The 15,015-nt window shown below is 44.9% G+C and overlaps 1 protein-coding gene across 5 annotated transcripts in view; it reads right to left on the reverse strand.

The window, feature by feature from the left end:
* LOC147018129 (voltage-dependent L-type calcium channel subunit alpha-1D-like) overlaps positions 1-15,015 on the reverse strand; it is a 140,881-nt gene that overhangs the window by 69,516 nt on the left and 56,350 nt on the right. For all 5 annotated transcript variants that reach the window (XM_085897487.1, XM_085897488.1, XM_085897489.1 and 2 more), the window contains 2 exons: positions 12,427-12,517; positions 11,017-11,043 (listed from right to left, as the gene is read on the reverse strand). In XM_085897487.1, coding sequence (XP_085753613.1) covers positions 11,017-11,043; positions 12,427-12,517 — 118 coding nt within the window. The remainder of the gene's footprint in view (positions 1-11,016; positions 11,044-12,426; positions 12,518-15,015) is intronic.

Genomic DNA, 15,015 nt, shown 5'->3' on the forward strand with positions numbered 1-15,015 from the left:
CAGGATCGTAAAAGCAACAGTTTGCAAGCTGCAAGAACTGCCCTGTTGGCAGCTACAACACGGGCCTGCAGTGGCGGCCCGTGCACCGTGTTTGCGTTCAGTTCAAACCATTCATCCATCCATTCGTTGTGTTCATTGCGTGTGCCACTTGAGCTGGCACGGAGACTGCATTTGTGCAGCCCATGCACCGTTGTGGTTCACGGCGTTCAGTTCAAACCATTCATCCATCCATTCGTTGTGTTCATTGCGTGTGCCACTTGAGCTGGCACGGAGACTGCATTTGTGCAGCCCAAGCACCGTTGTGGTTCACTGCGTTCAGTTCAAAAGGGAAGGCCTTGGACTGCGTGTGAGCAGCCGGCCACGTTCCCTGTCACCTGCATTGTTTGAGTCAGAGACTGCATGCGAGCAGCCTGGCTCCCTGCTAACTGCTTTCTTTTTGCAGAGTTCAGTGATCCTGGGCCATGGTTTAGTGTAAAATTTGTAAGTTAAGGTAAGATGTACTGTAAATATGAGTGCGCCCCCGGCATGTATGTCTTAGCGCCGGCAATTTTATTTAAGTCGTCCGTGTGAGTGAGTTTGTTTAGGTAGTTACTCAGCCCTCAGGTTATTTATTTTGGGGACACGAATACCATGAATGTCGCACTCAGGGATCCGTAGGTAAAATGTACTAGGGGAAAACTACACATGATGGCACACGAAAATTTGACGACTCGGGACGAGTCTGTAAAAAGGGGAGGGGGTAGTGTTGTGGTTGACCAAATTCGCAAACCACCATTCAGGCCCCTTAGGTGAGATATCTCTGTAAGTATATGTGTAGTAAGGCCCAAACCCGTTGTTTCGAGGGAATAAATGTCATTCAGTCGGGCTGCGACTCTTCAGGATAGCCGTTTTTCTTTTACTATCTTTATTTTGGACCAGCCGCCATTACTGCCACCACCAACCACGTCTCAACAGCCATCACAACAACAACCACCAACCACAACGCCGCTTCACAACAACAACCACCAACCACAACGCCGCTTCACAATAACAACCACCAACCACAACGCCGCTTCACAACAACAACCACCAACCACAACGCCGCTTCACAACAACAACCACCAACCACAACGCCGCTTCACCACAACCGCCACGACCTTTACCGTCACAACTCGCCACCATCGCATCCACACCATCTCGCGCCACTCGTGGGCACCGATACTGGACTCGTGCAGGGCGCGCACCGAGCAGCGTATTCAAAAACATCACAGACTTTCCGAGAAAAACGGATCAAAAACGACTCACGCCCACTTCTGTTCCGTCCTATCGGTGAGCGAGGGGCGATTTGGCCCCGCCTCCAGGGCGTTGGAGGGCGGTCGCTATATGCAAATTCATGGATCAAAAAGCATTCACGCCCACTTTTCCTCGGTCCAATGGGGAGCCAGTTAGAGGTGAAGGGTCGGAGGCAAAGGGTCAAGGGTGAAAGAGCGAAGCCACGGGGCTTATATAAACGGCTGCGTTCGTCAGTAAAGGCAGGAGTTGTGCGGAGTTCAAGAGAGTCGTCAGTGGAGCTGGAAAGAAGTGGGAGAAGTCAAGAGTGAAGAGTTGGGACGAGCCAAGAGAGGAGACGGAGAGGGCGAGTAGACGGAGCTGTGGAGAGGTGGCGGCGGCGAAGGCGGATGAGGGGGTGCTCGCATCGATGCCGGGAGCTGCAGAGAGAGAGGCCAGAAATGCGACCGAGGTCGAGGAGGAGACGCTCGCCGCGGGACCCGAGACAGGGTGATATCCTCCTTCCCCCGAGCATCAGCAACCCCCTCCTGTTTCCCCCCGCGCTGAGATAGTGCGACAAAGGGGGCCCCTTTCCCACCCCCTACCAGACACTGTCCGCGAGGCCCGCGGAGTTGAGGCGCCACCGCCACTTTGCGTCTCATCATCAGACGGGTAGGCCCGACACGGTCTCGGCCCCAGGCCCGTCTACCCCCCTCATCCTGGAGGGTGGTTCTCTTTTCTTTTGCTTTGGGAATATGTGTTGTTGGCGCCGTCTGTGAAGTAAAATTGTATAAGTGTTGCCGTGTGCTCGGTAGTCGGATAGCTCTGCATTGTGTTTCTCTTTTATATTTGCTTTTTGTGTAATATTGTGTTTCTTCTTCCTTTACATGTGCTTTTGGTGGAATTGTATATGTGTGCTTTCCGTGTGCCGCAAAATAAATGTGAATTATGTTGAACTGTTTTCCCGCTTCGCTTCGTCTTTTCTTTCATTGAATCTCCATCTTGCTTCAAGTAAAGGGTTGGTCGTGGGCTAAAACGCCCGATAATTAATCGAACCGTCGAGGCCGACGAATAACACCGCTCGGTTATCCCGATAGTACGGAACGGGTCGCTTAAAGTGGCCCGTGTCCGAAGTCGACCTGCGGCGAGGTGCGATCGCCCGGTCTACCCTCCGTGTGGGTACTTAGGTAGGTCGAATTTGGCAAGCAACCCTATCCCACGCGGGGGCCGATTGGCACGATCGTGGTGAGACCGAAAGGTCCACCCGTGACTAGTTACCGGCGTTAGTCCGAGAGGGTCACGACTGGATTGTCCATCCGGTGGGCGACGTGCCGCGATTCGAGTTACGTGGCCGTCCGCACGCCGGCGGGCGCGAATCCGCAACAATATATATATATATATATATATATATATATATGTATATATATATATATATATGTATATATATATATATATATATATATATATATATATATATATATATATATGTATATATATATATATATATGTATATATATATATATATATATCTTCTTCTTCTTCTTTCGGCTGGTCCCGTTAGGGGTCGCCACAGCGGATCATCCATACGATCCGCATTGTGATTTGGCACACGTTTTACGCCGAATGCCCTTCCTGACGCAACCCTGGTCACCTCTTACGACACACAGGGATATGGTACACCTATTTTAACCGGGGTATACACCGGCCCAGTACACTGGTACTCATTTCGCCAACCTCGGAAGGATGACAGGCTGAGTGAACCCCCTGGTGTATTAATTCAGTGGCCAAACGGGGATTGAACTCAGGACCTTTTGGATCCCAAGCCGCTGCCCTAACCACTGCGCCAACACCAGGATATATATATATATATATATATATATATATATATATATATATATATATATATATATATATATATATATATATATATATATATATATATATATAAATATATATATATATATATATATATACATATATATATAAATATATATATACATATATATATATACATATATATATACATATATATATACATATATATATATACATATAAATATATATATATATATATATATATATATATATATATATATATATATATATATATATATATATATATATATATATATATATATATATATATATATATATATATATATATATATGTGAAAACATATTTTCAAACATACATACATATATATATATATATATATATATATATATATATATATATATATATATATATATATATATATATATATATATATATATATATATATATATATATATATATATATATATATATATATATATATATATATATATATATATATATATATATAAAGATATATATTGCCGAAAGAAAGTCTATACCCCCTTTCAAAATTTTAACCTTTTGTTGCCTTATACCCTGGTATTAAACTACATTAAATCAGACTTTTCCACCTTTATTTACACATTGTAACCTACAACTTCAAAATGAAAAACAAATTCCACAAATTTCAGAGAATTAATTAAAAATACAAAACGAGAATATCTTGGTTGGATAAGTGTCCACCCCCCTGAGTTAATACTTGGTGGAAGCACCTTTGACAGCAATAAGAGCTGCGAGTCAATTGGGGTTGGTCTCGACCAACTTTGCACACAGAGATTGGGCAGTATTTGCCCATTCTTCTGTACAAAACTGTTCAAGCTCAGTCATGTTACGAAGGGAGCATTGATGGATAGCAATCCTCAAGTTATGCCACAGATTTTCGATTGGACTTTTCGATATCCTGATGAGTGCCCCAGTCCCTGCTGATGAGAAACATCCACATAATGATGGTGCCACCACTGTGCTTCACAGTTGGGATGGTGTTATTTGGGTGATGTGCTGTAGTGGGCTTTCACCAACCATAAATATATATATATATATATATATATATATATATATATATATATATACATATATATATATATATATATATATATACATTGTTACGAATTGGAATTCAATTGCACACAACATACAGGTTCCTTTAGTCAGCTATGTCGATAAGTGCTTGTTCCCTAGATAACTCACCTTTTATGGTTTAAATGTTCAGAAATCGATTAGATGCGCTGCGGATCAATTTAATAGTTAGGGAGCAAACAATGGAGACATCCCTACCCCTCTTCTGCGAAGAGGAAGAACCACCCGGCCGTCCCGTGACTCATGATGTCAACAACTCTCTCCCACCCGTGGCTGAGCGGGGGATGGAGCATGAGGGCATGAGTCATGAGTCATGCCGGGAGCAGAGGAAGGACGGGAGAAGGATAAGAGGAGATCTTTTCTTTTTGTTTGTGTGCAGAGTTTGAGAAGGGAGTTGAGGGGAGTCATTCAGCAGACCGTCGGGTCCTGCTCGGCTTGCGTTAGGGTTGAGGCCTTCGGAAGCTTTTTGCTTCGGCTGGCTCAGTGAGCTTCGATTGAGGCCTGGCTCGGGAGGAGGCTTTTTCGAGGCTTTTTGCTTTGATGGTTCCGTGAGCTTCGGCTTCTGCTTGGCTCGGAGAGCTGTTTGCTTCGAGCTGCTTTGCTTGGAAGGAAGTTAAGCCGGTCGCTCGTCTCGAGCTGCGAGTGGTGGCTTCTTCTTCTTCTTGTTTGATGGAGCTCTTTGTTCTCCATTTTGGTTCCCGGCTTGGTGCGACTCATCGACCTCTTCGTGGAGGTGGTTCCTCGTGGAAGCGACGCATCAACAGGAAGGATCGGCGCCTCGTCTCACCAGCACGTGTTGAGAAGCACGGCAGGATTCGCGGGAGCTCGGGAAGGATCGCCGCTCACGGCGATTGGATCCAGCGCGCTCTCGCTGGAGCCCGGGTCCGAACAACTTGAAGACCACACGAGGTGGAGAGGTTCGAGATTGGTTCTGGGTTTCAGCTCACCTGTCCTCCGAGCTGGAGCTCGTTATTAAAGGCCTCTGCCACCATTTCTTGGGCGTGTGTGTGCGTACGTGTGTCCGTGGGCCCGTCTAATAAGTAGGAACTGCTGTTAAGTTCAAGTGACTGTACATAATAAGTAGACGGTTGTAGTTCTTTTGTCGTGCTTTTGTTGCTTGTATAATTGCATATGCGTTTTCCCTTGTTTAATTGCATACGTGCTTTATTATAATAAATGTCCTTGTGTGAGTGTAAACCTGTTCGTTGCATCCATTCCCTCATTGAACTGCCCCATCTTGCACTCGGAATATAGTTGGTTTTTAAATAGCCGGTAAAGTGATCGGGTCCAATGGGACTGCACGATAATACACCGCTCGGTTATCCCAAAAGTAAGCGAGCTGCTTAAGCGGCTCGTCTCCAAGCGGTCCTGTTGAGGTACAATCTCTCGGTAACCTACCCGCGCGAATAATTAGGTAAATTGAAGATTTGGCGATTGGACCCTGTTGCGCAGGTAGGGTGTGGTCAAGGTTGCAGTGTGGTTAAGAACACACCCGTGGCTGGTTTCCGGCATTGGTCCGGAAAGCCGCGACCGCTATTGGTTCGATGCGGTCGTTCGAATGCCGGCGGGCGGAAATCTACAACAATACACATATATATATATATATATATATATATATATATATATATATATATATATATATATATATTGTTGTGGTTACCAAATTCGCAAACCACCATTCAGGTCCCTTAGGTGAGGTATCTCGGTAAGTGCATGTGTAGTTAGGCCCAAACCCGTTGTCTAGTGGGAATACATGTCATTTATACGTGCTGCGACTCTTCAGGATAGCCGTTTTTCTTTTACTATCTTTATTTTGGACCAATCGCCATCACCACAACCACAACATCAACCACCAACCACAACACCGCTTCACCACAACCGCCACGACCTTTACCGTCACAACTCGCCACCATCGCATCACCGTCATCTCGCGCCACTCATGGGCACCGATGCTGGACTCGTGTAGGGCGCACGTTGAACAGCGTGTACAAAACCACGGATTTTCTGCTTCAAAAACGGATCAAAAACGACACACGCCCACTTTTTGCCGTCCAATCGGTGAGCGAGGGGCGATTTGGCCCCGCCTCCAGAACGATCGATATATGCAAATTTGTGGATCAAAAAGCCTTCACGCCCACTTTTTCTCGGGCCAATGGGGAGCGAGGTGAAAGGTCAAAGGGAGGGGGTCAAAGGCGAAGTTACGGGGGGATAAAAGGACGGTGTTCGTCAGTCAGAAGAGAGAGTCGCAAACGAGAACGAGAAGGAGTCAGCAGAACGAGAACGAGGAGTCAGAGGGGAGTCGCAAGAGAGAACGGAAAAGGAGTCAGCAGAACGAGAACGAGAAGGAGTCGGAACGAAGAGAGTCGCAAAGGAGAACGAGAAGGAGTCGAGAACGAGAAGGAGTCGGAACGGAGGGGACGAGTGTGGAAGACTGGAGCCCGAAGCCTGCAGTGGCTGGAGAAGCTGAAGAGAGTCGGACGAGGGGGTGCTCGCGTCGGTGCCAGGAGCTGCATGCCCGAGGGAGGCCGGCAGCGCGACCTGGCCGAGGTGGAGACGCACACCAGGGATAATAAAGATCCTCTATACCCCGAGCATCAGCAACCCCCTCCTGTTTCCCCCCGCGCTGAGATAGTGCGACCAAGGGGGCCCCGTTCCCACCCCCTACCAGGCACTGTCCACGAGGCCCGCGGGTTGCGGGGCCATCGCCGCTCCGCGTCTCATCACCAGACGGGTAGGCCCGACCCGGTCTCGGCCTCAGGCCTGCCCCATTCTTGGGGGATTTCTTTTCCTTGGTTTTGGGTATGTGTTGTCGGCGCCGTCTGTGAAGTAGAATTGTATAAGTGTTGCCGTGTGCTCGGTAGTCGGTATTAGCTCTGCACTGTGTTCTCACTTTTATGTTTGCTTTTTGTGTAAATGGAATTGTGTTTTCTTTTTTTGTGTGCATTTGGTGGAATTGTATTTGTGTGCTTTCCGTTCGTCGCGAATAAATGTGCTTTATTGTTGAACTGTTCTCCCGCTTCGCTTCGTCATTTCTTTCTTTGAATCCCCATCTTGCTTCACGTAAAGGGTTGGTAGTGGGCTGAATACGCCCGATAATTAATCGAACCGTCGAGGTCGACGATAACACCGCTCGGTTATTCTGATAGTACGGAACGGGTCGCTTAAGTGGCCCGTGTCCGAAGTCGACCTGCGGCGAGGTGTGATCGCCCGGTCTACCCTCCGCGTGGGTACTTAGGTAGTTCGAATTTGGCGAGCAACCCTATCCCACGCGGGGGCTGATTGGCTCGATCGCGGTGAGACCGAAAGGTCCACCCGTGACTGGTTCCCGGCGTTAGTCCGAGAGGGTCACGACTGGATTGTCCGTCCGGTGGGCGACGTGCCGCGATTCGAGTTACGTGGCCGTTCGCACGCCGGCGGGCGCGAAAACCGCAACAATATATACACCCAGAACCCAACATTCGCAGGTTCTGCATATTCGCGGCAATTTTTTTTCACGAGCCGCGAACATAACACAGTTCTAAAACATCTTCCACTCGCCACGCACAAAGCAGCTGGATATACGTACAGTACAGTACTGTACGTATGCAAAAAACATATTCCACGAGCCTTGAGCATGACCTGCTTCCTGTACATGTATTGTAGCTTCACGAGATAAACATAGTTTCGTGGAATGTCTCACCATTGTAACACGTCATTCCCCACCACGCCATCCCCCGTCAGTTACTTGCAGAGTAAAAACACTAACAAGATATCTTGATTATTGATAATTACCAGATCGCCACATACAGACATTAAACAATGGAAACATTCAGCGCATCTTAGTGTAAATCACCATCTTGCTACAAACAGCACCATCTGAGCCGTTACATTTTTAAAACGCTCAGCATAATATTCTGGTAGATAGGAAAGACGTCATGTCCTGTGAGTTAAAGAATGGAAACGTTCAGCATATCTGTTAGTGTAATTAGCAGCTAGCTACATACGGACAAATTACACACTGACATCACTCACCACATCTATTATCAGCTGCCAAATACAGCACACCCATAAATGCGCAGACTACTCACCCCTCCTGCAGTTACCCACAATGCACACGTCAAGCTCATCGGGGAGCGTGCCTCTGCGGACCACGACACGGCCAAGGCATTCCCTGCAGAACTTGTGAGCCTCATCGAGGAGAAGGGATAGCTGCTGGAACAGGTCTTTAACGCTGATGAGACTGGCTTGTTTTGGAAAACGATGCCGACCAGAACATTCATCTCACAGCGTGAGAACAAAGCAGCCTGCTTCAAGGCCGCAAAAGAACAGGTATCCCTTCTCCTCTGCGCAAACGCCGAAGGGGACTTCATGGTAAAGCCCATGATGCTCTACCGTTCCCTGAACCCACGTGTGCAGAAGAACAAAAACAAGCAGCTGCTGCCCGTCCACTGGAGGGTGAAACAGGAAGGCGTGGGTGACATTTGAACTTTTTATGGATTGGATCTATACCTGTTTCATTCCTCAGGTCAAGAGGTACCTGGCAGGAAATAAACTTTTGTTCAAGGTTCTCCTACTGCTTGACAACACTCCTGGCTACCCCACGGAACTGAACCGCGCATCTTCATCTTCATCATTTTGCAAAGTTACGTGTGCTGTGTTTGTTTAATAAAAAATTGAAGTGGTCCATGATGCTATTTTTTTGTTTGTTTGTTCCATGGTATAGTACGGAATGGTTAAGAGGCGTTAAAATGCATTCTTCAATAAATTGGAAACGGTACTTGGTGTTGTCGTTTTTTTTTATTTGTTAGCATCTTTAATGAAACTGTAATCATGCATCAGTGGCGAAAATATTTTCAGCTTTAAAAACTTTCCCCTTTGAACTAGGAACCACCGCAAACCGATGTCGTTGCCCCCCTTGTCTCCATTGTAACAATGACAAAACACTCGTGGCTTTTTCCCCAACACACGCGTATTTTACCCCGACACTCGCGGATTTTTCGCAGGTCGAGAAATCCCTGGAACCATTCCCCCCATTTCCCATTAAAGCAATGCCCCCACATTCGTGGTTTTAACATTCGCGGGTTTTCCTGGAACGTATCCCCCACGAATGTCAGGGTCCTGGTGTGTGTATGTGTGTATGTGTGTATACATATATATATATATATATATATATATATATATATATATATATATATATATATATATATATACATACTGTCCGTTTTTGTAAGTGTGTGTGAACGCCTCAAATAGGAATTTAGGTTACCTCATGTTTCATTGTAAATATTTGATGTTATGTTCATTAAACACCTATTTATTAAGATTGCTCATGTCTGTCTATTCGTTGTGGGTTCGAGTATAAACTCTTCTCCTCCATCCGCGTGAACGCAACTGGTATGTGCCTTTGCCACCCTCCCATCCCACGCACACCATAATCTCCAAGGATCATGTGTTCGACTCCAAGGTAGAATTGTTCGGCTATCCGTCCAGGTCGGTCTTCACCGGCATGGACACGACAATATATATATATATATATATATATATATATATATATATATATATATACAAATATACAAATATACACACACACACACACACACACACACACACACACACACACACACACACACACACACACACACACACACACACACATACACACGCATGGATCAGCTTGCTACGCTCACCTCACCACACATTGCTACAGACAGACAAAGACTGTCACATTATTTAAAAAAACACCTCACCGCCACATAACCACCTTGTTATTATGACCACTACATCACCATATATATCAGATAATGTGCGACCCCAAGCTGTGAGTGATGAAAGGCCAGTACCGCATCCCATATAACCTTTGCTGCACACCACCGGAAGTGATGAGTACTGCCCTGCCCAGTGGAACATTATTTCCCGTTTCACCAAGCACAATCTGGAGTCATTATTGGTTGTGTTTGGGTGCAATGATGAGAATTGATGTGGTTCCCCGACCTGAGACGAATGCCATGATGTCACCGCCACGACTCAAGTCCTAGCAGCGGCTCCTATAAGAGCTATCTCACAGCGCTAATTGAAAATATTTCATTTCAGACACTGTCACAAGTGCATGGAAAAGTGCAGTTAATGGTCAGTTTTGCCCTTATTAGGGCATCAAAGGCAACACAACAAGCTTCCATACACTTATGACTCCTCAAAGGTTTCGGTCATAGCCTTACAATAATTCACCGACCGGTGATCTTTGTTCACCAGTCGTAATCTTTCGGTATTTTTTTTCTTCTTTTTTTTTTTTGGGGGGGGGGGGCGGGGACGGGGAGGGATGCAATTCTCAATGTAAATGTGTGTTGTATAATGCCACCTCTAGGTGGGGGAGGGTATTACAAGTCTCACCATTTACAGGACAGTATTCCTGTCCCCACATTTTCCAGTGCAATGAGGTGTTTTGAATCATAAGCAGTAGGTATGTTTTTGCTTCATGCACATAACCTGGATTATTTTTTTTGCCTATACAGAGCTGTCAGTACTGCCAAAATAAATGTATGCATCAGAAGAACGTATTGCATGTTTGGAACAACATCGCCCATCAGCCGGGTACTCTGCTTGTACCAGATAATGTGCAACCCCAAACTATGAGCAAAGGATATAAACTTCAGCAAACCCTGACAAAAATTGATCAAATATTCAGAATACCCTCATCGCAAAACAAGGAAATGGCTTATGAGGACCCACACTCTTCCATATTAGGAAAATGATTAATTTCAGGTCCCAATAAGGAGTTTGTAACTCTGTGAGTGCTTGGGATGTGGAATGTTCAATGATGTTGAAATTTTTCAGCTCACCTAAATCTGGAACGCATCACCCTGTGCCTGTTGAGACAAATAAATATTTTGAAAAACCCTTTACCAAACACAACATTTATAGAGAAATGGAGATTGTGAAAATGTCCAAGAGACAGCTTCATTTTCAGAGACATGACAGAAGTAAATAGACACCTTAAATTTCTTCATTTCATCTGTATAACGCAGTTTTACTCAGTGATTTGTACTAATATTCGACTATTTATTTGCAGAAGTGAGTTCCTGGATCTTGTATGGCAATTAACTATGCCTCAAACCCAGGGAGCACACAAACTTCCCGATTTTCAGAGGACGAATTGTTGGCCATTTGGAAGGAGAGTCAGCCAGCATCAGATAACTCAGAACCTTGGCATTCCACTTTCTACGGTCAATCGGGTGATTGTGCAATTCACCAGCGAAGGCAAGAAATCCACAGCTTCCTGTTCAGGTCGATATGGGCCCTCAGAAAGGTGTCTTTGAGCTGTCAAGCGGTCCACTGAGAAAACTCCCCGTTGTACGGCAGCAGATGTTGTGGCAGCAGAGGAGGTCCAAGTTAGCTCAAGAACTGCTGAGCAGTACCTTCATCAACTAGGCTGCTATGGCAGAGCAGATAGGAGAAAAACCTCTTCTTCGACGAGCCAATATTCAAAGTTGAAAGAAGTGGGCTAACAAGATGGCCAACAGACACTTGGAGTTTTGGCAAGCTGTCATTTTTTCAGATGAGTCCCAATTTGCTCAATTTTTTGAAAGTGGATGCATATGAGTCTGGAGACTTGCCAGCCAAGAGTTCTCTTTGAACCGATTGCAGCCAACTGTCAAACAAGGTGGTTTTTCAGTGATGGTGTGGGGAGGGCTGATCGGTCAGAGCTTGTGGAGTGTGTTGGTACCATCAACACTACGACACACATTTCTGTCCTCGAAGATGGACGTCTCCCAGTCTTCTCCACTGATCAGATGGTCAAAAACAACACTGTTCATGGAAGATGGAGCTCCATGCCATACTGCAAAAAAGACCAAAGAATGACAGGACAGAAATGGGATCAAGTGACTTCCGTGGCAAAGTTAGTCTCATGAGATGAATCCCATTGAACACCTCTGGGCCATATTAGATAGAGCTGTGCGGAAAAAGTCCAGGAAACCAACATCATGGACAGAATTGCTCAACCTTTTGCGTGAAGCCTGGGCAGAAATCCCACAAGAGAAAAATTCAGAACTCGTTAGTTCTATGCCCGAAAGAGTAAAAGCATTGAAATCTGCAAATGGCAAGTCTACGAAATACAATATATATGTATTAAAATGGATCAAATATTAAATCAATAAATTCTTTTAAAATCATGGTGTCTCTTTACTTCTGTTATGTCTCTGTACATTTTCAATGGATCCATTCGATATAGTACACACAGATGGTCTCACATGAGTCGGAGATGCAGCGTTGAATCCCCTTGTCCTTCAGCACCTGACACTCTGGACATTATTGACTCTGTGTCACCTGCTACAGAACTTCCTATATCAATGGAGAGTTTTTGAGGGGACAAAGAGGAAGAAAGTGGGGTGTGAGAGACATAAGATAAAACATTATCATTCAAACAGTTTTCCAACATTTTCCAAACCCTATAATGACTCACAATCCCTCAGCAGTAGCAGAGAAGTATCAATCTTTGGGGCCATATATTTATTACATACAGGTGAGAGGGAGGCTAAAATGAGAAAAATTAAATTGAGAAAAGGAAGACAATAGAGGGTGATTGAAAAGAGAAATTAGGGCAGGGGAGTGTGGGAGAGGAGTCGGTGAGAATGGAAAGAGGTTTGGGGAGTGATGGAAAAAAATGCAAGGCAAGGAAGGGACATGTATGGAACATACCCAGGGAGCGGGTGGGAGGGGTATAAACATTTCCGTCATATTTGCATGTGAGAGATATAATATATATATATATATATATATATATATATATATATATATATATATATATATATATATATATATATATATATATATATATATATATATATATATATATATATATATATATATACATATATATATACATATATATATATATATATATATATATACATATATATATATATATATATATATATATATATATATATATATACATATATATATATATATACATATATATATATATATATATATATACATATATATATATACATATATATATATATACATATATATATATATACATATATACATATATATATATATACACACACACACAGTATACACACTCGTGGGGTGTGCTTATACTTTGTGTAAGCATATGAACCGTGTTTCCCCATTGTCTTGGGCCGCTCAACTGTATTTGATTTTTTTTTCATGTATTTATATTTTCATTTACAGATGCTTTCCGATGGTTCAGTGATTTTTCCTGGTGTATCGGCTTCGATGTCCGTAAGCACATAAAATTACCGTGCTTCCCCATTGTCTTGGGTCACTCACCTGTATTTTTTTTTCAATTTTTTTTCCACATTTACGGATGTTGTCCAACGATTCTGTGACTTTTTTCTGATATACTGGCTTCGATGTCCATCGGCCAGAAAAATTTCAGCTTTCTACGTCACCCGAAAGGTACCGATCTAATATCAATCAGTGAGTCAGTGGTTGGAATGAAATATATATATATATATATATATATATATATATATATATATATATATATATATATATATATATATATATATCTCACACACTCACTGACTGATTGACTCACTGACTGATATTAAAGGCATCTTACCATCGACAGTACGGGGCACGCATAGCGCACCTCTTCATTCGGGTCTGCGCGCTGATTACAATGGCGTCTTACTGTTAATCTTCGCTGCCACCGTAGCCACCGATATCTCCCGCAGACGGCAGAGATCTTCTTACACCTCTGCCTCTATGCAGCAGCCACCAAGCAGAGGCATGCTCTACGGCCCGGATCGCTCGGGCTGCATGGCGCATGGACGAAGCAAGCACATTGATCAGCAGCAACCGCAGCACTCTGGGGGTACCCGAGCGGGCATGTGGTGCTGACGCGGCCCTTGGCCAGTCACCAGAGCACGGCCCGGGCGTATGGTGCAAAGCGATTCATATCACGGGGTTCGGAGCGAGACGATTCCGCAGCTCAGCCATGTCTCACCTGACATAAATAAGATGGCTTCCGGCCATGGCGGCCGGGCCGTGTGGTAGCCAGGGCCCAATGGGAGCGCCAAATTCGGGTGACGACGCATCACTTTGGGGTGGCACCCCGCCCTGCACCACAGGGCCAAAAAAGGACGGATCACGAAGCCGTCCGTAGTCGGCCTCATCCTCTTTATCCGGCCTTGAATCGATCCCTGCATGCGCCTGCCACTCCGCCCACTCGCTCTCAACCTTTTTATCTCTGGAATCCCTACATTCGCGTGCTGACTCCGCAATCTCCACCCACTCGCCGCTGGCTCCACCTATCGCCCTCCCACACGCCTGACGGTCTCGCCCATTCTCTGGATTGGCACAGACGCTGCGCCGGTACGGTAGCCAAGCAGGAGACGATGTGCCAACTCTCAAGGAGGGATCATTCAGCGGAGCGTCCCCCCAAAACGTACTGGGTAGCGCAGTCGGTCAACAGTGCAAGGTATTCCGAGACCGTTAGCCTCATCTCCTCTGCTTTCTTCTCATTAACTCCGCTTTATCGGGTTGTGTGTGTGTGTGTGTTTGTGTGTGTGTGTGTGTGTGTATGTGCGTGTGTGCATGTGTGCGTAATGGCACCAATCCTAACTTTAAGTTTCAATTGCAGAAGATATATCGGTATAAGTCTGCTCTGTGTCTGCTTTGTATGTTGCTTGCCTTGTGGTCGCACCTCACATTTCTTTATATCCCTGCTTTACATACAACAATAAACTACATTCCCTGTGCCACATATTTTTCCTCACCTGCCTGTTCGTACATGATTGTGGAGAAATGTTCCCAGCTCGTTTTTTTATTTTCTTTCATTGATCCAGCATGGTACATCTCCG

The sequence above is a fragment of the Eptatretus burgeri genome, chromosome 10 (genome assembly GCF_056783735.1).
Source record: "Eptatretus burgeri isolate ZD-2024b chromosome 10, Ebu_testis_v1, whole genome shotgun sequence".
Taxonomy (NCBI): Eukaryota; Metazoa; Chordata; class Myxini; order Myxiniformes; family Myxinidae; genus Eptatretus; species Eptatretus burgeri.